Source organism: Vanellus vanellus (assembly GCF_965231255.1).
Source record: "Vanellus vanellus genome assembly, chromosome: Z".
Lineage (NCBI taxonomy): Eukaryota > Metazoa > Chordata > Aves > Charadriiformes > Charadriidae > Vanellus > Vanellus vanellus.
The window spans coordinates 58,268,725-58,295,841 of record NC_138908.1 but is presented as its reverse complement, the minus strand read 5'-3'; the positions used below and the strand labels follow the sequence as shown (position 1 = coordinate 58,295,841).

General features: G+C 34.6%; 1 protein-coding gene across 2 annotated transcripts in view; it reads right to left on the bottom strand.

Moving 5' to 3' along the window:
* Positions 1-27,117, bottom strand: part of RFX3 (regulatory factor X3) — a gene marked incomplete at its 5' end in the record, with an annotated part of 57,294 nt that overhangs the window by 4,929 nt on the left and 25,248 nt on the right. For both annotated transcript variants that reach the window (XM_082497477.1, XM_082497478.1), the window contains 9 exons: positions 1,260-1,409; positions 1,720-1,817; positions 6,684-6,838; positions 7,338-7,453; positions 8,235-8,347; positions 9,596-9,717; positions 19,988-20,107; positions 20,740-20,921; positions 25,780-25,854. In XM_082497477.1, the coding sequence (XP_082353603.1) occupies positions 1,260-1,409; positions 1,720-1,817; positions 6,684-6,838; positions 7,338-7,453; positions 8,235-8,347; positions 9,596-9,717; positions 19,988-20,107; positions 20,740-20,921; positions 25,780-25,854 (1,131 nt within the window). The remainder of the gene's footprint in view (positions 1-1,259; positions 1,410-1,719; positions 1,818-6,683; positions 6,839-7,337; positions 7,454-8,234; positions 8,348-9,595; positions 9,718-19,987; positions 20,108-20,739; positions 20,922-25,779; positions 25,855-27,117) is intronic.

Genomic DNA, 27,117 nt, shown 5'->3' with positions numbered 1-27,117 from the left:
GACAAAACCCACTTACTAGACAAACTAAGAAGCACTTTTTATTTTTGTGTCTTTCATAATTTTGTTGAAAGCAGAACATATAAGAGTAGACATCAAATAAAGAGATGAGAATAATGGAAATGACACAAGTATGTTGTAGTTTTCCACATTCATTTTCAAAAAAAGGCTTCTGCTTTCCTCATTCATCATTTTGCTATTGAAATATTTGGGACATGTCAATTTTTTCTGGGACTACAGGCAGGGCAAGCAGGTAGAACAGTTAAATGGGGGGCTAAAGTAATAAAAGAAGTAGCAAGAAATGAACCGCAAGGTTCCTTTTGTTCTGAAGAAGTTAAGCTTAAAGACAATTTCTGTTATAAGATGATATAACAGAAAGGTTTGTATGTAAACAAGGATTGTTTTGTTTACTGACTATAGGCAGTAATAGATTACACAGTCCTTAAACTCTAGCTATCACGTGCCAATTAAGACCTCATTCACAGACTCTGTGTCCATGTTAACAAATTACAATAATTAATATACTGTATCTTTGGTCAAGTACTCTTGACTAACTCTTGTTAAGATTATTAACAAGTACATCAAAACACTCTTCACAATGAAAAGAGACAAACATAGAACTACCAGTAATCTGGAACATTTCACTTTGCTGGGCAAAAGGAAAAAAATACTTTTCCTCGGAGGAGCAGAAACACGTGGAGAAATTAAGATTAGTGAAAATATAAATTTACATTCTACAGCTAACTGGAAACTAGTTCTAATCTGTACTAATCTAATCAATTACTCAGGAGACCTTGTAAATTGAAGCGCAGGCACTCAGATAAAGTATACTAATGGTATTGTCTTTGAAATAATGAAACAGTCTCTACCAAAACCAATGTTGTGCATTTAATAGCTTTTAGAGAGATTCAGAAGCTATGCTACTATCTGAGATCTAATTCTAAGGTAACGTTAATGCTATTACTAAGATATCATTCATGGTACCCATTCTAAGAATGTATTTGCTCTACATTTGCATAGAAGTTGGAAGAATACGTGCACTTCAAGACAGTAAATGGAAACAGATATAATGGTTCTGAGCTCTTTTCTAAAGTGTAAGCTGTCATGTTTCAACTGAATCACTGAATATGTGAATCAGCAAAATGTTCTCACATTGCTTTCTTGATAGAATAGTGACAGCTAACAATAAAGTTCAAAATCACAGAGGAAATAACACTTTTTTTTAAAAAAAAAAAAACCTGTTATTTAAAACTACATTTTACCTGAACATTGGCAAAATCAACACGGTTAAGATCATTGAGCATCTGGTTGATTTGAGAAGTATTTTGAAGCACAGCACGAGCTGCTTGAGCCAGGTGATTAAGAGATGTGTATCTTCGCAGAGTCTGGGCAAAGGCACTTACAGCGGCAACCTATGAAGAAATTAATTTTTTAAAAAAATATTGTACTCTATCTGTAGATTAATTCTACAGATGGAGTCCTTAACCTTCATGTTAAATATTCTTTATTAATGAGTTTTCATATGTGAATTATGTCCACATAGAGATCAAATAATGTCTTCCTTATAATTTTTTGACAAAACTAAGTTATTTCCTATCCCATTATTTGACGCTTGATGCTAAACATGAAATTTAGAATTAAAGTTAAAAAACTACTGCTTTTAGATGGTACTGCCCATGTGGTTTGCCATTGCAAGAATAACACTGCAACAGTTTCGTCTACCTTGGTTTGTATCATCCTCTGTGGAATATTGTTCATGGCATTTGAAAGCCAACCTTCAAGGCTTTTTGCAAAATTGCGAATGGCTTGGGTCAAGGCACCTGTGCATTAAAGAATAAAAACAGAATGAAAAGAAAGCAATGTACCTGTCTTGAAATGTTTTGCATCCTCAGTACTTACGTACGCAATGTTCAGGTCCACTGCTTTTATTTACTAAAAGACAAGTCCAGCCTAGGTTCAAAATGCTGCACTCAGATATAGATTATGCAATAATGATTTTAGCTTTGGTTTAATAAGCAGTTCTGACTTCCTCATCTAACAATCTTTCAAGAAGTTTGCGACCAGCAGTATTGTTTCGGGCACTCCTATAGAGGAACATCAGTAATTGCAGCAGATGTTGTGACGGAAATTTCCATCAAAAACTTTCAGCTTTCCATTTCATCTAAGCACCTCTTTTAAAGACCAAAACTCTGGAAAAAAAATCACAGTTACTGGCATACTGCAGTTTGCTCAAATAAGCCCAAAGTAACCTTAAGCCATGTCACTATGCTGCTTACTTCAGTTTTAAAGAACAAAATCCAACATGCAGTGCTTAAGGATATCATCAATAAACAAGAGTGTGTCTCACTGACAGAAAATGAAATTACTGAAATGGCTGTGGAATCTGTATTCATTTTTGTTTCTTTACTATAGCACCTACAGAACTGCTGAATGGCTGACAGATTTAGAGAGAAACTGAAGAAGTTCTTATAGCAATATGCACTACTCAAAATATAAGTTTACATTTTTCAAAGAAGGAGGACAGGAAGTGTTTTCCCAAGGAACTGTGCCTGGAAAAAAGAAAATCATATCTCCTGAGTAGCAGAAACCTCGCTTTCCTACCCTTACCACTTGCTCACTGGCATAATAGCGTCCACTCAAATAGTTGCAAAAAGGAGACAGAAAGAAAAAACTACAGGTTTCTAAAGACTAGTAGAGAATGAACACAACTACAAAAGTGAAGAGGAAAAAAATAGAAAGAGGAAATAGTACTTATTTTCAAACTATTTTACCTACATGTGAGAAGAAACAGTCTACGTAAAGATTGATTGGATTCTGTTTACAAGGCTGAATACTTTGGTAGAGTAAGAAATTAATGCTGATAGAACTTGTCTTTGAGAAATATCTTTTACGGTTTGAATTATTGATGATCCCCTTTTTAATAAAGCTTTCTGCTAGCAAAGTAAATTTACTAAAAGAAAAAATGTATTCCTTGTGACATCTTTTTCACATGTTTTTCAAATTTGCAGTGACAAGGAGTACAGTCCATATCAGTAATTTATACTACTGACCACACATTTGGATGCTTAGCTGAACACAATTTCATCTTACAAAGTATCTGTATTAGCTGAACACTCCCCCTTGAGATTTCCACATGAAGAGCAAGCTTTTTTCTTCAGTCCTGCCAATCAACTAGCTCACTTGTGCTTTGTAAATTATTTCTGTACACTTACTAATTAACTATGTATTCACTCACATTTACTTACCTATAGAATAAGAAAATTCAAAACAGAGGATATAATTTAAATGCTGCACGAATGGTATTTAGACACTTAAGGAAAATATTACTGCTTTTTCATTTCTAATTTGCTTATTATTCTTTTTCACCTAACCACATATTACAAAATTGTTTGCATCACTCTAATGCTTATCTCCTTCAAAAATAAATATAGAAAAGCAGCTCAGGCCTTAAGAAAGGCATCTAACTAGGAAGAAATAGGAGCAAATGAAAGGAATCCTAAGTTCTGAAGAAATAAAGTAGATAAAGTAGATAATCAGGCATCAGTATTGTACAGAACAACTATGAATTTCTAATGAGCTTTGGAGATATCATATTAAATACAGAATTTTTCTCATACTCCATCCTTAAGTACACATCCAGCCATCACCAAAACCTTAAGTTCCTAGAGCCTCAAAGCCTTCCTTTAAGTTAATCTGGCTACCATAGAAAAACAAGAAAACCCTTTCAAAGAATCACACGGTGAGGCTGGTGCAAAGTACATGGCCTGAGATAGTTAAGTATTCCTAGACACACACTAAATGATGTTGCAATGGCGGTTACTGACAGAAAAGTCCTTCCAGTATTTAAAATTTTTGTCTGCCTGGAATTGTGTAACACGGTGTGGAAATATGTTTAGCATAAATTCTCCACCTATGATACAAACTAACTAACAGGCAACCTTGTTGTTCATTCTGTCAATTTTGAAGGGGCAAGAAGTCCATTCTAAAACATCATAGCTCTAGTCTATTGCCAAAGACATTAGATAATTATGGTCTTTACTCCTAACTCAAATGGACATCATTTCACTGTTCTTAGGAAAAGGAATTTTGCCGTTTTACACACAGCCATTCTTCATTCATTCTGTGGGTGCTAAACATTTCAGCTGACAAATTTAACATCGGGGTTAAAAATAAAACAATTTTTTCCTCAATAGTAATTTTTTTCTACTCCAGTAATATGTACCACACAGCTGAGTAACACAGTAAGACTTTTCTAAAAGCAAAACACTGAAAATCTAGACATGAAAAAAGACAAACCTAAAAAAATCATATGCTTACTTCAAGCACCTTTTAAATTAATATTTTTCCTATTTTGAGCAGCTGCTGTCAATATCTTCCCATTTATTCAGGAAAAAAAAAATCATAAACATGCCTTTGACTAAGCATTTTCAGTCCTCTTTTCTCTACGGAGTCCACATTTTCCTATAGGAAAACTGCAGTTTTCCAACAGAACATGATGAATTTGTCTATTTCACCCAGCTCCATTATTGTCACAGTCAACCATTAAGCACAACCTTAATCCTTCCTCTTGGTCTGTTGGGATGCCAGAAGATATTTTAATTCAAAAGCAGGAGTTACAAAACTAATAATAGTTTAAATATTTAACAGTGAAGAGAGAACTTGTCCAGACCATCATTACAGGAAAGCTGACTAGAAAAGGCCATTTAGGTAGTCTGTCCTAAAGATAAAAATAAGAGAATACATTAGCTGTCTTCCAAAGGTAACTCAGTGGGTGAACTTCTGAACAGAAAACCACTGGACGGGTTATAGAGGCAGAAGTCTCTTGAGATTAATTTGTCCTGGGATCAGATGATATGTTTGCATCAAAAAGTCTGATGATCATCCCCAAAACAGAAATGTCAAACACAGTAGGTATCAATTATTGAAATATGACTGGTAATTCTAGAAAGAAAGAGATAGCATGAAAAAGACCTGATGCCTGTAGTTACTGATAGTAAATGATTGTGTCCCATTTTCTTGAAACACTGTACTGGCAATGCCCAATACTTCTTATGAAATATGGAAGGAAGACACCACAAGCTAAGGAGTTATCATATAAAAACTTCTTTAGAGACTGCCAGGGTGCGCAGGAGATGCAAGCGAAAAGCAAGGCGAAAAGCAGGTTTGATGAAAAACCATGTCTGCACCATGTTCTTACCTAGAAAATAATGCGCTTTAGGAAGAGAGAGTTTTAATTAAACCTATTAAACATTGTAATTAAAATTGTGGGTTTTTTTATCATTGCTTATTCACTTGTGATAGACTATATTACTTCAAAATTAATATCCTACGTACTTGCATTGTCATTAGATAGAAAAGTAAAACATCAAATATAAACCAATGCAAAATAATTTATACAAGTAATGGTTGTCAATAATTGCATATATTAGAGAGAACATTTTTCCTTTATTCTGCTACACAGATGAAAAGACAAATTATTTCAATCTCTACCAAGAACTTACTAATTTCTTCAAAAAAAGGTAAAACTGTCTTTGTAAAAGGCCAACCTTCAGATTTTATACATTTCCAGTTTCAAATTTTTTTTTATATCATACATAATTTACTACAACCCAATTTTGTTTCACTTGCAAGCAAAAAGTCAATAAACTTTTCTGCAAGGCAGTACTTGCAAATATTTTTATGGAGTATTACTGCTGGAGTCACTATAGCAGAAGAGGTGTTCACAGCATGACAAAATAGCTTTTTTAGCTGCAAAGCTACTTAAGGCCCTAATTAAAAAAAAAAAAATTAATCCAACTTTATAAAGTGACTACTGTTTTTCCATGGAAAGGATAAAATATGTAGGAGTTACAAGGTTTATAGTGGGTTGCTAACACAATTTCTTTATAATATTTAGCACAGCATATGCGAGACAATAAATGTTTTATAAACGAGTTCAACTTTCTTCACATAAATTCATTTTCTACCAGGAACAGCCATAAAAATACACTGCTGGAGCAACGATGGATTCTAGTAAAATTAACTTTGAAAAGAAAGTTGTGCTCCTGGTAATGGCTGAATGGCCAGACAGTTACTGACTGTTTCATGCAGGATGTATGACAGAAAGAACATTAGATTGGAATAATAAATTAGGCTAAAAATTTCTGAGTTAATTTCTCATTGTCTTTACAGTCATTAAAATTGATTTCAGCAGCCACTTACAAGGAAGAAAAGACTAACTGTCCAAAAATGGAATCACAAAGATCTTATACATTTTTTTCTTCAGGTTAATCAAAGATTAATCTGTAATTTTAAAAGTAAAAACTACTGAATTTAGTGGAGGGACTGACTGACGTTAGTGCACAGGGGCTCAGGGCCACAGGACTTATGTCTAAGTCTATCAGGTAGTCTAGAACCAGGGTAAAAGGAAAACATTTTTGCCTGAAAATGTAACACACACAGAGAGAAGTACCTTTAATATGAAACTATCTTGAAAACTAGGTCTTCCAACTGTACTGAAATCCTCAGATACTTTTAAAATACAAAGCGTACAACTCTCAGCACAACCTCCTACACAACAAAATTAAGGATAAATGATACACAATACTTTCCTAACTTTCAAACATTCTTAAAGCTGCCCTGTGAGATACAAGACCACCGCCACCATACACAAAATTCTTATAAAATGTTTCAGGTGTTCAACTTACTAGGAATAGGTCTAAGGACGTCAGGAATGAGAATCTCCACCAAAGCCTGGTACATCACATGGTCACAGTTACACATCCATTTCAGGATAGACTCATTCTTGCACAGAGTAATCAGCTTTGCTTTTGGAAGTCGACTTTCTATTTCACTCAGATTGCTGGTGTGAAAAAAATGTAGCAAACGAATAAATTATAATGCATTTACAGTAGGTAAAAACCTGCAATGGGTGTTAAAATGTACTATTTTATAAAGATGTCACAGATGTCTCAACTACACCCAAGAGAACTTCTTTACACATTGTGTCACATGGAAATGGATTTTAAAAATGCTTCCATAGCTCTGCTAGAGCTTATAAATTATGCAGAGCGATAAACAATCCTTTTGGCTTGAAAGTACTGGATAGAATACTGGGAAAAGACACCTTTTACTGTAGTTGTCAAAGCAAAGAAAAAAAAATGGACAACGCAATCATTTCAAGACTGCACTTTGGCATACACCCAGCCTATACAAAAATACCAGACAATAGAAATTTAATTTTAAAAATTAGTATGTGAAAAAAATTATTACTCTGCCAGTAAAACAAGTAAGATTTTTTTTTTTGATACTTGTATTATATTCTCATAAGAAGCAGTAAATAAAAAGAAACATTTACTCACCTTGGTTCAGTAATAGTAGTGCCATCAGGTGGAGCAGAGGGAGAATAGCGCCAGAAAGTTTGCCACAATTTTTCTATCAGGCTGAATTGAAGATTCACAACCACATCCAGTATTGCCTGAGAAAATAAAACACAAGTACAGATTGTCTTCTATCCAACTTCACCCCACTCTCAACTCCAACTGTATCTATAGCTTTTTTCACAGAGTGGAGCAAAGGCAAACTGTACATTTCTTTGTTTTAACACCTTTGATGTCCATAAATTATCCAGCACTATAAGGTGGTGTGCACAGACTTGAGTAAGGCCAAGCACACATGCACGGAAGCCTCCAGAAACGAGCATGGTCTATGTAAATATATCAGAGGAATTCACCCACAGAAAATATTTAATGCTACTGCAAACACAAAGGAAACCTGCCATTTTATTAATTTTCATAATTCAGTATAGGTTTGAAAGCACCTTCAAAAATAACTTCTGAAGACATACTGTTTAATATCAAATGTGGCCTAAATGTCTCATTGCTTCTTTAAAACGAGAAAAAAGTTACTGCTTTTAATGTAACAACAAGAAATTATAATTTAACATGATTTACGTTTCTAACATAACTAAACCAGAGATATGCATGTACAATCTGAAGTCTAGTTTCTCTAACATTCTGAAAATATCCACTTACCTACATTTCATTCTCAGTGTCTATTATATATTACTTTTTTCCCCTGTAAAGGAAACCCTCCAGAAAAATCTTTTTACTAATGTCCTTTCCAATGAAACAAGCAAAATATCCTGGGGGAAAGTCCCATACCACTAACATGGCTGCAATATATTTGGTATCACTGTCTTGTACAGACCTTCACTAGAAGTCACGAACTGTAAAAAATAAATGGCTTATAAGAAATACCTCACAGTGCTCTCGATAAAGACTCTGCAGAGATTTGATGTCCTCAAAGGTAGTACCATCTGGTAGAGAAGATATTTCAACTTCTCCAAACTCTGGAAGTACTCGAGATGCATCTGTGTCCATGACAACATAATGAAAAAGGGCTATTGTGAAGAGTGCCAGTTACAGTATGATTAAGAAAAAAATTAAGGATGACACAAAGAAATAAATTGCAAAAGGTCATAATGGTCAAAGAGAGAAGCCTTTCATACCTATTGTATGTTAAAATTGTAAACAAATTCACCCAGCATTTTTAAATGAAATATAAATATAAAATTATTCTTGAAGACACTAAAAAGATATACTAAAAAGTATGTACTACACCTATATAGAAGAGCTAACACACACGTTTTCAGAATATTACATGATGAAGGAAAACATCTGTCAGTGTATGAAAGATTAATCCTTGAATAGTATTCTTCTTGTTCAACTGAAGAGTTTCTATGTAGCCAGGTATGATGGGGCTTAGTAGACTCCATATACATGTTTACTTGAAATTTACTAGACTTTCAAGTAGAGCCAATATGTGCTTTTACTATTTGTCACAAATGTTTCCAAGATATAGCTGATATAACAGAAAAATGCTGGACTGAAAAGTACCTGGAGAGGAAGATTCAAAACGTTTTAATCCTACCCTCATGTTCACAATGATTTCAATAGCAGTGAAATTAGGCCAAAGAATTTGGTGCTTGAAAATCCCAACCAAATAAGCCTACACCTTCTGCAATAACACAAAGAGTCTCTCTGCATAACCAAATAATTAAATTACCAGTTTTTTCCATTACTGAGAACACATGCTTAGCTGGATCAATGAGTCCACAACTTGGAGATTTCTAAACATGAACTTTGGGGTTCCAGTTGAAACTATCTGGCTCTTCCCACTTATAACACAACAGCGCACTTTCAAAACAGCCCACTGGATTACCAACTGGGAATAGTACTGCAACACCACCGTTCCCCCACTTTTATAAAATAAAATGCACTGTAATGCACATGCAGGTAACAACTTTAATCGCAGGAATTTCAATGTGCATGTCTAATATAACTTTGCACAGCACCTGCATTGTGATTTATATAATATTAAATATATCACAAATACAGAATTTGTATATTTTTCCTTTTATATTTACATGATGCATATTAAATATTACATAAAGCTCACAACATAGAACATGTAATTTACACTGCATTTTTGTTCTGTTGTAAGAATTTTAAAGAGGGTATGAAACTTTAGAAGCAACTACTGCACTTGTGTGATTGATGTTTACAGTGATGATGAACTTCATCTTATTTAAACAGCAGTATAAAACCTGCTTTCATACCTAAAAACTGTTGATGATGTTGACTTTGGGCAATGACAGTTTGTTCAACAGATGTTCCTGTCTGTTGACCACTTCCTGTGAAGCCATCTGCAACTCCATCCACTTTCTGCATAGGCTTATACCTACAAAAACATCAAGTATCAAATTATCCTTTCTGATCACTTCTTCATAAATAAGATCATCAATCTATACTCACTCGGATTTCTCCACCTCAAAATAAAATTTTGAGGAAAAGTAACAAAAGAATTTACAAAATTTCATTTATTTTGTAAATAACATAAGAAACAATTACTAAGGGAAGCTAGAGCATTAACAATGCATTACATAATTCATAAAGGTGATATTACACCACTTTTACCAATTTCTTGTGGAATTTACCTTAGGAACAACATACCACGAAACCAGCTAATGTTACAATAATGCTAAAATAATGCTTCATTACCTTAAGAAAAAACATTACTGACTGAGGATAGTGAAAGACATTTCAAATCCAACAGACTTCTCTCATAAGCATAGCAGGCCTGAGAAAGCTACTTGAAAACCTAAACTCTTCACAAGTCAATTCTCAGAATCTTTTATAAAGGGCAAAACCCACAATGATAAAATGGGAATGCTGGTTTGGATGGTCAAGTGCTGTCTGGGCAATCAGTCTGACAGGCTGAAGATCACTCCTGTCAGTTCCAACAAGACTGAGAATTTAATCTGTCCCAGGTCTTAATGGTAACATCTTGGAAGCTTTGCACTTTTGAAAAAGAATTGTAGCCACTGGAAAAGAAAATAAGAGAAACTCCAAAGCTAAATAAAGTGTGTTTGAAATGATCACTCAAATTGGAATTGTTGTGCAGACTGTAAAACTCCATGCTAACTTCAGAAATGTGACACGAAATTCCACTCTTGATACATTACTTTGAGAAGCAGTTTAATCAGTTGGGGACGTTTCATTTTGTTTCCAAGTAAACACAAACCAGCATTGTCTCCTATTTTACTTCAAAAGGAAGTTCACATGAAAAACATCTGTTCAATATTGTAGGCATTCCTAACATGAATTGAAATATACAATAACAAAAAACAGACAGAAACTTTAGGATTTTCAGTGCTTAGGAAAAAAAGAAGATAGCTATGCCTATCCTATCTCTAAGACATTTATGTCAAGTTTCACTTTCTGTAATGGTCCAATGTAAAATCCTATGCCTGTTGGAGACGATAGTGAAACTCTAATCAAATTTAATAAAGAACAAAATTTCATCTCTTGTATCATGGTAGCATTGAACTCTTCTGGACGGGCTTGTTATTACCTGATAAATCTACCTGCAGTAGGCAGCTCATCTGGGAAGAATTCTTGCCTTTTCTCTCACTACACATTATAATTATAAATATCAGGCAGATCAACTTCTGGAAATATTTGTAAATCTAAACCTATACTTTAAGATAGTTCCACTACTTTCTGCAATGTAATATTTTATTGATCTTTCAGCTCCTGAAATTGGATTAAAAATGTTTTGAATATATAAAACCAACACTCCTCTATGAGTTTTTCATTTATGCAAAAAGCCATTTAATTAAAGGATAAAAGCCAACTTAATCCTTTGGTGCTAGGAATCAGGATTATCCACCTATTTACTTCACTGTGCTTTATATAAAATATGCTGGGCAAAATGCTTAATTCTGGCACTGTGACAGGTAACATGTCACAGGAGTTAACTAGTTTCAACAGCATTAGAAAATCACTTTCAAAATGGAAGCAAATAATGAAAAAAAGAAAAAATATTTTTCAGGAGCTTCAGATGAAACATAAGCAGACAGTGGTTAACAATTTTATATCATCAAACAGCTCTCCAGAATTCTTTAGTAAAAATTGAGTCATTTTTGGTGCATAGAAAGAATAGTTACAGTTTCCTAACTGGGAGAGTTATATTTTCTAAAATTATCCAGGCTTTTACTCTATTTCCCTATTTTACTCATTCATAACCTATACCTTATTTCATCTTTCACCCTCTTCTTTTTTTTGAAATTACTAGGTGTTAGCAGACTGGGAGCAGAAAATACTAACTGATTTACATGAATATTACAACTTCCGAATGATACTTGACCCAGAAAGGACACCATTTGAATTATGAGGAGGGAGGTTGTGGAGTCCCCTTCTCTGGAGATTTTCAAGACCTGCCTGGATGCAGTCCTGAGTAATGTGCTCTGGGCAATCCTGCTTTGGCAGGGGAGTGGGACTAGATGATCTCTAGAGGTCCCTTCCAACTCTGAAAATTCTGTGATTCTGTGATAAATAGGTTACCATAAACACAGTAAAAGTTTGCAAAGTCTTTAGTTAACAACAGACATTTTCTCAATTTGTGCAAAGCCATGAAAATAAAAAACCCCAAATCTTAAATCACTGAAATCAGAACATGGAATTAGGTAATTTGCAAATGACACTGAATGATACTGTGGTCTCACTTTGCAGTTAATTTAGAATACAACTTCATTGACTGCTGTAGTCTAACTATGACACAATTTCATTACCAGAAACTTCCTGTCTCACTGCAGAACATATTAGTAACTACCTGACTAAAATTCATGTGCAGCAAACAATCCATATTCATTAATAACATAAAGCAGAAAGGGAAAGTCTAAAAAAATGCCTGCTTGGTTTGAAATGCACATATGAAATTGGTAGGGAAAAGAAACAAGCTGAAAACTATCAAAACTATGAGAAGCCAAAATGGATTAACTAAATCACAAGACAGACAAAAAACAGAGAGCAGCTTTTTCAGTTAAATTTTCTGCAGATTTTGTGGTTTGCTTGTACTGTTGACATGCTGCCAGTATTTGGATTTTACTCAGTGTCTTAGAATTCAATATTTTCCTGAAAAATCCAACTTTTGCTGTTATGCAATTTATAATATTCTCTCTTTTTCTTAAAAACTAAGGTTTCTATCCTTCTGGCTTGCTAAAAAAAAGCAACTGTAGGAGTTCTAGAAAGAAACAAAATAAGCTCTAAGGATTCACTTTTATTTTATTTTTATTTTAAACCTATTATTGTGATTTATGAATAGGAGTTCAGTGATGTCTGTGAGAGGTGAGTTAATGTACCAAACTATGTAACAAAACGGTGACCTTATGCATAACAATGTGTAAAGTATGTTAAAGCATTTTACTACTGTATGCAAACAAAACGTTGCCATTGATACTACTTGGTGAAAAAATCAGCTTTAAAAATTAGCAGAAAGCAAAAGTTGATTCAAACAGCTTACAACACCACAGGCAACACGTACTAAAGCTGTTAACGATAGGAAAATTGAAGAAACTCAAATGCTTTAAAAAATTTTAGAAGATGCAAATCCTGAAAGTAACAAAGTAATACCTGAGGAGCGTTTGGATACTATCAGAGAGTTTTGGTGTGTAGACCAAGTTTGTAGTAGTTGCTTTCTAGTGTTTGAATAAAATAAAAATACTTCCAAGTATACTGTTGCACATACATCATAAAGCCTCAAAAATAATGTGGAAGCTATATTTTAAAGGCATGGTTATCTGAAATAAAATACAGTAAAACTGTAAAGAATGCAAATTTCACATGTGTGCTTTAAAACCATCTCTCCTCAGTCCAATAAGCATTGTTGAGACATGCCTAATCTAGAAGCCTTAGCAGAACTTCCTAGTTTTTTAAGCCACAATCACCTCAGGGTCATAACCATATTATACACGAAATATCTGTGCTTGTTCAAAAGAAAGACTCTGATTTTTTTCTGAACCGCTCCCTTAGGATGTTGTTTAGTAGTTTATCATATAAGTTCTCTTATTATCATTTTAGGATATTGTGTCTTACCAAACTTGTAGCCCAGTTTTACAGATGTCAGTATTTGTTGGACTATGACACCTTGCTCTCTATCTTCAAAAAGAATACCACTATAAAAATGCTTAATTTCTCTGTTGTCTATAAACACAACCTTTTTTAAGCCCTTTTAAAAAAGATCTATAAATGCTTGATGCTTTAGAGTCACAGTGGCTTGGTTTAAAGACAATGTTTGAGTGAACAGTATATCCAGGAAAAATGAGAACACAGGAAAGAGAACGGTAGAAAAATACACTCTTTTCTACATAAAATAAATACACAGGATCAACAACATCTATAGCAAGCACCGTTTAATGATTTCTGGTTAGAACAATACCATATGTGCTAGCTAAATTTTATAATGTACAGTAGATAACAATAGTTATTGTATTTATTGAAAAAAAAACAAACTTAGCTCAATGTTCAGCTCCCATTAATGAAAGCAAAAAGGTGTAATTGCTGTGTACAAGAACTGAAAGATATATTTGAGATTAATTTGGAAAGCTGGAGGTTTACTTCTGGAAATAGAATTTAAAACATACATTGTTATGAATGCCCTAAAGAAAAGACAAGCATGCCCGTATCAATTTCCTTAAATTAAACAATAAGGAAAATTCAGCTTCTGAGCCACAAGCTTCTACTCATGAAGAGCTAAATAAAAACAGGCTAAAAATGGAACTTGACTTTAGGAATTTTATCTCTGATACATTTTCCTTAAATGGTCCAAGAATGATTGTTTATGGGAAAGAGATTTCATACTAAGTTTGTACTTTGAAGTGGCAAGTGTTTAGTGCCAGACTTAAAACTGTGCAAATATATTTGGCATAATATTTGGGTTGGATATTACTTTATTTCTTCCTAACAATCTTTGTCTGATGTTCATTCACTGTTAGTCAGGTCTGTGTTTGATCCAGAACTGATGGATAATATAAAATTTAAATACCCTGGTGTTTCCTACCCTGGAAGACACCTAGGACCAGGATGACAGAAGCAAGCCAGGCCTTCCCTTGCAAGTCTGACCCATACACCAGGTCCAGCTGAAAGGCAGGGTGTTAGCTATTATCTTCCAGACAAAACTAGTTGTTAACTGCATTTCTTCAGTTCCAAGGTGCTTTAAGTCTCTTGATATGTGGTTGTTGTCACCAGACGACTGTCTCAGCTGGAAGATAGGATTTTTAGCATCTGTGATCTGTAGTTTCTCTGTTTTTAATTCTTACTGAAGCAAAGAAAGAGTACTCCCACAGCTCATGCTGATCACAGCCAAGACTAAGCAACTAGCAGCATTACTACCTTCCATCTGAAATTTAAGTCCGATAAATCTCACACCCTTGAATTCAAGTCCAGAATAAACTCTGAACATGAACATACAAAAGCACTTTTGGATATTTGAGTAATGCCAACAGATAAGGTGCATGACCGTCAAATTTAGAGAAGGCATGAAGAAAAATGACCCGTAGCATACATTCAGACTACAGGCTTTCTAAAAAAGACTAGAAGTGTTTATCCAATTAGACGTGTCTAATAGAGGTGGTAGAATTGGTATAAGTACACAGAAAAAGCATATTGACTGCAATTCACCACTGATTTAAAGGACATAAGAAGCATTAGAAATATTAATAAAGCTAGAGGAAGAGCGATGTTACCCTAATCATGCAAATGATAATATTCAGTCCTTGACCTCTTAATCAATCTTGCTAGAATTCTTCAAAAACCTACTGTTACTATAATAAAAACACATACAGACATATATCAAACACTGAAATAAGATACTAAGCATGTTATGTAAACTTGGAAGAAATCTTACTTCAAAAACACAAGTTCATTTTTTTAATTGTGCAATTAAAGTTTTAAGTCAAGCCATTTTTATATTTAACATTTCTTTTTTCTCCCAAAACCCTAGCTTCTGAGGGCTACAAAAACACAAGCATATTTCAGTTTCTATTAAAATTATTCATGCAAAATATACAGTCATTTTTATTTCAAGAATGTGGAATAAAGCTTGACACTGTACCTCCAAAGACTACCCTAAAATTAAAAAGTAAGGCTACAAAGAGTGGTGAATGGATGAAAGCTCATGACGTGGCTTTAATGAAGTAAACAGGCTAGAATGTGGAGTAATTTAATATATTTGTTAAATCTTTTTCTAAAATGACTATTATAATCACCATGTTCCAATGAGACAAAAATGTTCTGGAATCATCAAATTTGGCTTTAAAAATCCCTGTTTCTATTAAAAATTTTTACAGTTTTCTAGTATAGATAAGTATGAATAAGTAACTTAAAATAATAGTGGCTCATGAGTTGTCATAGTTCAATGAAAATTTCCTATATTTTGTTGGATAAACACCTTCATTCTGAAAATTTCTATATCCTAGTCAGTATTGGTAGCATGATTGATGGTATGCAAAGCAGAGACAATATACGTATTTCACAGTGCAACTGTCAAAGTCTGGCTAGCTCCTTGATCTCTGTATGTTATTTATTTGGGATACTGGGATTTTGGAAAGACGGAAAATATTTTACTGAATTTTGTCTACCCTGAACTAAGAGATTGTCAAGGTTTAGGCTGGGCCGGTCACTAAATGAATGACATATGCTCTTTGTTAGCCCTTCTTCCCAGAAGGGAAGGAAGAGAGAATAAGCGAGAGACAAAAAAACTAAAACAGCTTCAACAGAATATGAACAATAAAAAGAAAAAAAAAATAATAAGAAAATAATGAAATATATACAAACACATATAAAAACCATGTCAAGCTCCCAGACGATCATGTTGCCGGCAGGCCCTGAGAAAATCCCAGACAGGACTCAGTGGCAGATAGGAAATGGATTCAGGAACACACGAATCAAGATCAGAGGCAGAAGAACGGACAGAGTTCTCCTCAATGCCGGCCATTGAAGAAAGAGGCTGACCCTTTTGATCCCTCAGCTTTTATACTGCGCATGAGGCAGATGGGATGGAATACCCTGTTGGTCAGTTCTGGGTCACCTGTCCTGTCTGCTCCTCCCTGCATGTAGGACCCCTCTACGCTCTCTCAATTCCAACCCTCCAAAGTGGCACATTACAAAGTTAGCTGACCTTGGTTGTTACAGCAATAAGTAAAAGCAACAGCCTCTCTGCATCCCGTTCCTTAGTATTAACTAGACATCAAGCCTTCTCAGTCTGGAAGCAGACACTATCTGAAAAGTATGCCCTTTATTTCAGAGAGCATATTCAGTTAGAAGAGACTTAACCAAAAAGTAAAATTACTAAAAAGAAAATAGGTTTTATTCTATCTCAAACCAGGACAGGGATGAACAAAGATCCTCAGAACTACTTTGTATAAATAGTACACTAGTAGAACTGTAGGAACAATGTTTCCATTTCTAGGGTACCTAACTGGACATCACAAGGTTTTAGAAGTGTAAAGAGATCAGCCTGTCTTTTGTCTTAAAAGACAAGAAGGTGAGTAATGTAAGTTCCCGAGCAAAGAGATAATGCTTCATCTAGAAAGGTATATTGGGACAGCTGCTTTTAAGGATTTAATAACAAAGCCATTGTTATTATTAAGATACAACAACGTGGAGGTCTTTTCTGCAGTCAGTATTGCAGATAGGTCATAGAGGCTTCCACTTCTCTCCTTTTCCTATTCTCCTCTGTCTTAATTGAAGATAATACATAACCGACTTTACCACTACAGCAGTGTATTTCTCATGTAACAGCTGCCAACTCAGCATAATTACCCAGTGCCTTGTAGATCCCACCCTTCATCAATACCTTTACAGATTCTCACAGCACAGCTTAAGATTGGTATGGACTGAGTATGAATGGGACTGTGCTTGTGTGTGTACGTGTGTGCACACGTGGGTGAGCCTGAGGCGGTAAAATTAGCTTGCTGAGAGGTTCTGTAAATATCTATCTCCTTTTCTTACCATATAACCCTGCGATGATTTTTCTAAGAAGAATTTCCTACATGATCATATTGGGAGACATCTCATGCTTCTATATAATGCCCAGCACAAGATATTTAAGATCATGCATCATAGAATCACAGAATGGTTTGGGTTGGAAGGGACCTTAAAGATCATGTAGTTCCAACCCCCTGCCATGGCGGACATCTTCCACTAGATCAGGTTACTCAAAGCTCCATCCAACCTGGCCATGAGCACCTCCAGGGATGGGGCATCCACAACTTCCCCGGGCAACCTGTTCCAGTGTCTAACCACATACTCACAGTAAAGAATTTCTTCCTAACATATAATCTAAGCCTACCCTCTTTCAGTTTAAAACTATTACCCCGCATCCTATCACTACACTTCCTGATAAAGAATCCATCTCCATCTTTCCTGTAGGCACCCTTGAAGTACTGGAATGCTGCTATAAGGTCTCCCCGAAGCCTTCTCTTCTCCAGGCTGAACAACCCCAACTCTCTCAGCCTGTCTTCATAGGAGATCGGCTCCAGTCCTCTGATCATCTTTGTGTCCCTCCTCTAGACCCACTCCAACAGGTCCATGTCCTTCCTATGTTGGGACCCCAGAGCTGGATGCAGTACTCCAGGGGGGGTCTCACCAGAGCTGTGAGGAGGGGCAGAATCACCTCCCTCAACCTGCTGGCTATGCTTCTTTTGATGCAGCCCACAATGTGATTGGCTTTCTGGGCTTCAAGCACACACTACTGGCTCACGTTGAGCTTTTCATCCACCAGTACCCCGACATCCCTTTCCTCAGGGCTGCGCCCAGCCTGTGCTTCAGATTGCCGTGACCCATATGCAGGACCTTGCACACGTTGAACTTCATGAGGTTTGCACGGGCCCACCTCTCAAGCCCGTCCAGGTCCCTCTGCACGGCATCCCTTCCCTCCAGCATGTCGACTGCACCACACAGCTTGGTGTTGTTGGCAAACTTGCTGAGGGTGCACTCAATCTCACTGTCTGTGTCACCAACAAAGATGTTAAACAGCCCCGATCCAAATACCAACCCCTGAGGAACACCGCTCATCACTGGTCTCTCCTTGGACATCGAGTCGTTGACCACAACTCTCTGAGTGCAACCATCCAGCCAATTTCTTATCCACCAAGTGCTCCATCTGTCAAATCCATGTCTCTCCAATTTAGAGACAAGGACGTTGCGCAGGACACTGTCAAATGCTTTGCATGGGTCCAGGTAGATGATGTCATTTGGTCTTTCTTTATCCACCGATGTTGTAATCCTGTCGCAGAAGGCCACCAAATTTGTCAGGCATGACTCGCCTTCAGTGAAGCTGTCACCAATCACTTCCTTATTTTCCTTGTGCCTTACTATAGTTCCCAAGAGGATCTGCTCCACGGTCTTGCCAGGCACAGAGGTGAGACTGACTAGCCAGTAGTTCCCTGGGTCTTCCTTTTTTCACTTTTTAGAAATGGGGGTTATGTTTCCTGTTTTCCAGTCAACAGGAACTTCACCGGACTGCCACAACTTCTCAAATATGGTGGATAGTGGCTTAGCAACTTCGTCTGCCAGTTCCCTCAGGACCTGTGGATGTATCTCATCAGGTCCGATGGATCTATGCACCTTCAGGTTCCTCAGATTGTCTTGAATCTGATCTTCTCTGACAGTGGGTGGTACCTAATTCTCCCAGTCCCAGTCTCCCTTATCTTACCATGAATATGTATTTAGTGCTGTGACTACTTCTGGAAGCGACAGTAAAATCATTTCAGATTAAAGTAATAACCATGTTTGAAGTTTGAAGTTGTGTTTTCCACATCCTGGTTGTGTTCAAGGCCACAAAACATGCATAGTAAACTATACCAAACTGTTCATTCAATTGGATTTTTTTAGGGGTACTAGCTCTAAAGATGTCTTGCTTGATATGTTGCTGTTCTACCTCTGAGTTTCATGAAATTACACATCTTAGACATTTCACTTTAGGGTAATATGGAAGGCTAGTGACATCAGTCAAATAAAAATTAATTTCAAAGAAATGTACTAATTTAAATTTTTTTCCTAAAACTTTCTGTTCAAGATGGTTTTTCATATGCATATTCACACCTTCTTTCCTCACCAGCATAGCCCAGTAACTGTGCCACCGCTTTCAAATACTTCTGAGCTTTCACTGGATCCTCAGGAAAAAACACATGCTGAGGGAAAATAGATCAACTTACAGACAAACCATTATGGTCACATTAATTCTTTGCAGGGAGAGGAAATAAATACCAAACTGAACTTAATCATAAGCTCTCTAATAAGCAGCTTATATGTAAAATAATACAGTAATGAAAACAAACAGCAAAATTTGAAATTCAAGCTCTTACTGCTTTTCTTCAGCTTATGGGATAAGAACTCAAGATGGTTAAGAACTGTCTGTTCATATCGTATCTCCCTTTATTATTATTACTTTTTGCAAATTTATGACAATTTATAGGTAACTATTCTTTCATGTTGACTGATAACCTACCTTCAGTGACGTCAACTGGGTATCTAGCAAACTTTTATTTTTCACAGCAGAGAAGCTGAACAAAAGTTGCATTAGAATTTCAACTTTTCCATGTAAAGAAAAGTAAAAGCTTTATGAACTAGAAATATTAATAAGTACTTGTGTTCATTTCAAACTTTACCTCTGTTTCTGCTGCATGGGCTGTTGTCTCATAGCCATATATTGCATGTCCTCTTGTAGTCGATTAAGAGGAGAGTCTGGCTTGACACGAATCCCATAGTAATGATATTTGGAGTTCCCCCTTCATGAAAAGGCAAGAATTAAAAGAACAGTATCACCAGTTTTATGCATCTACATTACATTGATTTTATAATTCATATTCACTGGAAAATAATACCCACGAATCAGGCCTGACTCTCCTGTCATACCTGTTTTACATGGGTGTCATTTTACCACCCTTGGGAAATGAATTCATTCTCTTAAACAAGTATTATCATAGAATCATAGAATGGTTTAGGTTGGAAAGGACCTTGAAGATCGTCGAGTTCCAACCCATCCAACACCTCCCACTAGACCAGCATTTTAACTTGTAAGCCACTTGAATAAGAGAAATAATATGCAAATAAACACAACTTATCTAGTTATGGGAAACACAATTCTTAGCAATTTCCAAACAAGTTACATTTTATTTGTACTGATAAAAATCTGCAGTGTATTTATCAAAATGTAAACACATAAACAGTCAAAACCAGGAGAAGTAAAGGTAAAATAACATCTGGAAAAGCATAAAACTGTTTAAGAGACAGAACTGACAGAAAACCACTGTAATATTTAAATACAGGTTTTATTTACTTTTTGACTATAAGAAAAGTTTCTTACTCATCATTATTACTTGTATTTTCTATTACAGTTCAGCAGTTCATTAACACAAACCTAGTTCCAAGTCTTCTGGTCCGTAATCCCATAAAGATTGATCGTATGAGTTTTCCAAAGGAGGCAGCATTGACTGGATCCAATTTATGTTCCTGACAATGTCTTAAGTAATGGTTGTAAAGGGTACTTCTTGGAAGGCTCACTCCTTCTGCAGTTTCATAGTTGTCTAAAAGCCACTGAAGCTATATCACATACAAAACAGAAAAAAAAATCATTATTACTTTATTAAAAATATCTTAGCCATACAACATTAATTTATGACAGGTCTGAAACCACTCTTCAGGTCTATTAAAGAATTACTTCTTTCTTCAGAGCCTCCTTAAATGCTAGCTGTATGATAGTTCTTTAGGGTCTTCAAAATTACCAGGGAATAGCAGAACTCATTGCACTTGTGACCTCAGATAAGTGTCCACTTCTTAAAATATTTTTGATTCAGTACCACACACCAATACTTGATAAAGGTATCTATGCTTGGGAGACAAATTGTTAGTACTGTGAAGAAATAAAGTAACCATGAAAGTATTTCACATAAATTACAGAAGACAAACTCCTTGGATTAATAATAGTTAGTTAATGTATTTGTAAACCTGGAATATTATACTGTTTTTCTTTGCCCGATGTTAAAAAAACATTACAACGCTTAACCAAATAGGATATTTTTTACTCTCAGATATACAAAAGAAAAAAGCTATTGCATATAAGTCAAAGAGCAACCTAGATAACGTTGAAAATGATTGGTACATCTATAAAGCATTACAGACACAATGCCTTTCAGTTGTAGTCTGTTTGCCTTTGACTTCCAGGAGGAACAGAATGAGATTCTTGGAAAAGTATTAATCTTTTCCTGTAATTGTGGTAGATAGGTAACTTTAGACACATGCAAGAAAAGACTTTTTATGTTACATCATTGGATGTTACAAGTAGTGCACACTCATGAAACACCTCTAGCTGTCACTAGTAGATAAAAAAGTAAAAAAGACAACTTAATACTCCTAAATTTAACTTTATAGGAGAATGACAAAATTGATCAAAAATAATATAGGTTGAGGACACATATAAATTCCACTGTTTTAGTTTTTTGATATGCTAACATTTTCCTTATCTTTCCCCAGTACATGCCATTGTTTCAGTTCCATGTAATTGTCCTTTAGATACAGCTTGAATGATTCACAAATTTCGTTTTCTGTTTGAATTTTATTTTTCAGTATTTAAACCAAAGTAGTACAGTGTGAATATTCAAGCTTGCTGGGTTAAAGATATCTTACCAAAACCTTGGATTTAATTTGATTATTCAGTGAAAATGCAAACTGAGGACATTGTGTTTTCAAGACTGGCTACAAACTTGTACTCTAATGAGCTAGATATTCACACAAATGTGTAATAATTTTCAATTTAGTCCACCAAAGCAGTAACTAGTATAACCAAAACACAATTAAGTGACAAAAAAAGATATACATGGTCTATGTGTTATTTATTCCTTTGCAGAATTATTTTCTCTTAGAGCAGTGCACAAATTCTGTTCCATAAATGTTCAGTGTAACTTATCATGCAAAGAATGTGAATATTTTAGTGTGCAAGAGCCATTAAATGTTTTGGTCCTAACCTTTTCTTTATCACAAAAGTGTTATGTACTAAAGTACAGATGATAACATATATTGAATTTATAGCTATGTTTTAATCACAGTGAGAAATTCACCAATACAAAAACAAAATTTACTCTAGACCATTCAAACACCATTTCCATATTTGCTTTTTACTGAAATCATGCCCACGACTTTTCCATATTTCTTAAACATAAGCTCTAGAAAAATATACAGAAGTAAGATATAAATGCAAGACAATTTTTTTAGCTCAGTTTGCAGGTAATTTTGCATTTCAAATAGACAAAATGAAAAAGAATAGTTCATCATATTTATATCAGTTATCATATCATTATTTTGAAAGTCTTAACATTCACAAGTGCTTCTAAATTGAGCATTTGTCATTTTCAAATAAAGCCGAAGAAAAAGTACAATCATAAAAATTAACTTTTATCTGAATGTATTAAACTCATTTCACTAATGACCTGACATAAGCCTGTTTGGGCTTAGAAATAAAGGTAATTATATCTTTCAACTGTTGCATTTATAGACATTTAAAATCTATCATTAAATATATATTTATATTATATATGTTTACATAACATTTGTCACATATTATTAAATCTATAATTAAATCAGAACAGACACAGAATGTGAAATATTTCTGTTTTCCCCAAAATGAAAAACTTTGTCAATCTCAAAAGACTGACAAACAAAAAATAATTATTTTCCAATTAAGTTCTGTATGTAGCATTAAAGATGTCCTCCAGATGGCTTATAACCTATTATGAATCACTTTAAGTTCACTTCATTAATGATACAAATTTCTAACATGTTATTTCAACCATAACTTGCATTATTCAACACCAAAAAAGATTAAATAGAAAGATAAGTGCAATATAAGAACTTTTGCTCCTTGGTGGAGTTACTTAGTAGTAAAGGCTTGAAGTCATTACTTGCTAGATTACAGGCTGGAAGAAAAAGTGCAGTTAATATATGATTTTAAAAGCAAAATTATCTCAAAACATTATAAAACTATTGTGAACAACTTTAATTTTTTTTTTTTCCTACTGAGATGAAATATAATTCTAAAACTGAGCTGTTCAGGTTTGAATCCTGGCTTTTTAATTTGTAGTACTGACCATACTGTACAGGTAAGGTAATGTGGGTTAAAGGTATGAAATATTTACAGAGTCAGACCTATTAAATTGACTGTGACTTTAATTAAGCTGCAATGTTTTTAAAACATTCAACTATAATTAAGTCCATCTCATGCTGAAATAAATCAGGAAAGAAAAAAGAAGAGAAATGACAAATTCCTTAAAATAAGCACACATTAATTTAGGAAAAAAAAAAAAATAGAAAATTCTAGGGCAAAAATGCCAACCCCAATCCTAGTATTTCCCCACAAATTAATGTATCATCTGCAAAGTGAAAGTTAATTAAACACACAGTTTAGAATTCTATTTTAAAACCTATTAAACCCATTTATTTCAACAAATTCCAAACCAAACCATTAGAAGTCAAAATGAAGAACAGTTTAAAGAGACAAAGGTTAAACCTGTACTTAAACTTCCTTCATACTGTCCTTACTTGAGTTTAAAGAGAATAAGCAATGCTTTAAAAACAGGCAAAACATACAGTAAGTTTGATCTAGATTGTTAACTTCTTCCAAAATGACCAAGACTAGGAAAGACTGATCGCCACAAAAATACATGCAGGGATTTTTCCCTGCCTCCCTGCCTCCCCTACTGCCCCCCGCCAAAACAAAGATACATCCCTATCAGTGTAATTTTGAAACAGCCTTCACAGTCAAGAAAGAAATATTGTGATCAGACTTAGCAGTTGGATGAGAATCTTATTGTTAGGAACACACTGTGACCAGTGCATAGCACTAGGAATGAGTGGAACATAGTCTACTGGAGCACAGCAGTTTATCTTGCAATTCTTCTTGGTTTTAGACCAAGATTCTGGACTTCATAATAGGATTAAACACAAACTTACCAATACGTCAAGTGTTCCAAGTTTTATCATAAATTTCTGACCCTTTGCCAAAAAAAGTTATGGTCCCTTTAAAAATTACATTTAAATAATAATTTTGACACTATCTAATAGTATCTATTATTATTAAAAAAATAATGTCCATACTGTCTTATCTTCAAAACAATTCTTTTGTAAACAACCAAGGTGGAATCTAAAAGTATTTCTGTATAGCATTTTGTATAATTTTTTGTAATACGATTTTCCTCTTTCAATTCTGGCTTTTTCTAATGAAAAAAAAAGTTTGCTTAAAATTTCCACAAAACAATTTGCTTTAGCAGGGGAGTTGGACTAGATGATCTCTAGAGGTCCCTTCCAACTCTGAAAGCTCCATGATTCCGTGAATTCTAGTTTTGACTTTGACATAACCAGACCCATACAGAAAGAATTCAATACCTAAACCCAAACCTGTTAAAACACAGATTTTTAATTTTATTTCTGGGGGACAGCTTCTATGATAATATTCTTACATTAAGACCACAAACCAAACTTAAATTTCTTCTGTAAAACAATAAAGGAATTTGAATTTATATAATTAGTAAAGCTGAGAAGGAAAAAAAGGTAAGATGAATACAAGCTAATCGATATGGCAAAAATTCAGATTACAAAACCACAAATACCAACAGAAAAAGTACATTTCAAGAAAGCAACCTACAAAGCAACATTATTATTTATATAAGAAGTTTAAAATCAACTTTGGGCTTTTTTTCCTTTATTTTAAAGTTAAATATATTATAAGTTTATCACCAAATTTGGTAATCATGTTCTTACCCAAATATCTTTTAGCTTTGTATATGGAGAGTTCTTAACTCTAAGATTTGCAGAGTAAGAACAAAGCAAAAGGCAACTGAATAAGACATCTTTGTGAACTTCAAATTAAGATAATGCTTTAATTTTTTGGGGGGGTCATCATAAGGATCTTTAAGATTTTATGTAAGTCATTTCATAATAAACTCTCTATTCAGAATAATTCAGAAGAAACACCTAAAGATAATCTAAAGACATTATTTAGGCATGCTATTTCTTTCTTCTCTTCCTCTTCACATGCCCTCAATTTAATATAGGGTACACAGACTTTGCATCATAGACAACTTTATTTAAAATTTCAAAAGCCAGCTAACTTAGAATTACTTGAACATTATCTTGACATTTACACTATAATCCTCAAAACAGTAAAATGCGTTAACTTGTCTTAACACAGGTGTAGAACTTGTCTTAACACAGGTAACACTCTACAAAATACCATAAAGACATTTCATCTGACAAAATAAAGCCATGGGAGATGTAGTAAAAGATTACAAGCAACTGAGATGAGAAGATTAAGAGCAAAAAGTAGTAATAAAATAAAACAAACATTTAGAGGCAGGCTAAGCATGCAGAACAAGCAAGAGAGAGTGTATGTGAAGAAGAGACAACTTACATGGCTGTTGAGAAGAGAGCTTCTGTGAGTGGACAGACCATCAGACTTTTGCAGTGTCTCAATCGCCATTTCAATCTGATAATAGATGTCATTAAAAAAAGGACTCAAGACGAGATAGTAAAAAAGCCTGATCAGAGAAGTTTTGACAGATTGCTTACAGATCAACAGAAATGCCTGCTTTATTCCTGGCTAGGGCATATGTTTTACTAAAAGGCCTCATTCCAGAGTCCCAGTGAACATAAAACTCCCTAATGAGGTCAGAAAGGCATTTTGTTTGCATATATATTGCAGGATCACAGCCTCAAAGTCCGTTTTACCTTCAAACCTGCTCACGAAATTCAATGAGTAGAATTACTGGTGAGCTGCACTCAAACAAAACCAACCCTGATTGAACAACAAAAAAAAAATCATTACTTAAAAAATAAATAAATCCCTAAACATAATTTTAAGAAAGGCCTCCATATGTTTTCCCTCCAACTATATCAGAAAGAGATATGCACAGCTTGCAATAAGATTTGAATTAGAAACAAAACTTCAGCTCTCTGGAATCACAGAATCAAATCCCAAACCCAAATAATCCAATAGGTTTTCCACCATTAGCTTCATTGGGACAGGACATCACCCTTACTGCTGCCAGCACCCTTTGAATATCCCCAGCTGTCAAAGGAAATGGAAAGTCAGGAGTTATACAGACTGCAGGATCCATCCTTTGGAAAAGCAGATTTGTTCACAATAATTTTGTCTTTTAAAAGGAAAAGAAAACAGCACTACTAAAATACAAAGTAGTATTTCTACAAATGCAAATGTACAAATACTCTCACATCCATTCCCATTCTTTTCCTTTCTACTATCAATGGATATTTTGATCAGTTCAATAACGACAGCATTAAAAAAATAAATTAGAACCTAAATGTAATTTAACCGGGGAGCTAGAAGAGCAAAACCAACAATAAAAACGACAGAGACAATGGGATGCGCTGTGAGAAAAGGCATGCAATTAATTAGCTACATTAATGGCCAAAATGAAAGCAATGGAAACCACGACTTACACTTTTAAAAACACTTATCATTCTCTATCTAGCCACTTTTTAATGAGCCCTCCCTATCCTACTTCAAATGTCACATAACTATCCATAACTTTAGTGGCATGATTTATCAATATTGGCTGAATTCACTCTGTATAGCTGTAACTAAAAAATAGTACAGTTGATACTTGAATTTACGGTACATACAAATTAGCTTCTCTCTTTTACAGGGCAACTTTCAAGTATTTTACTGTAATAACTTCTTTTTTCTTACAACTGTTTAATATTATCTGTACCAGCCTTTTTATAAAAA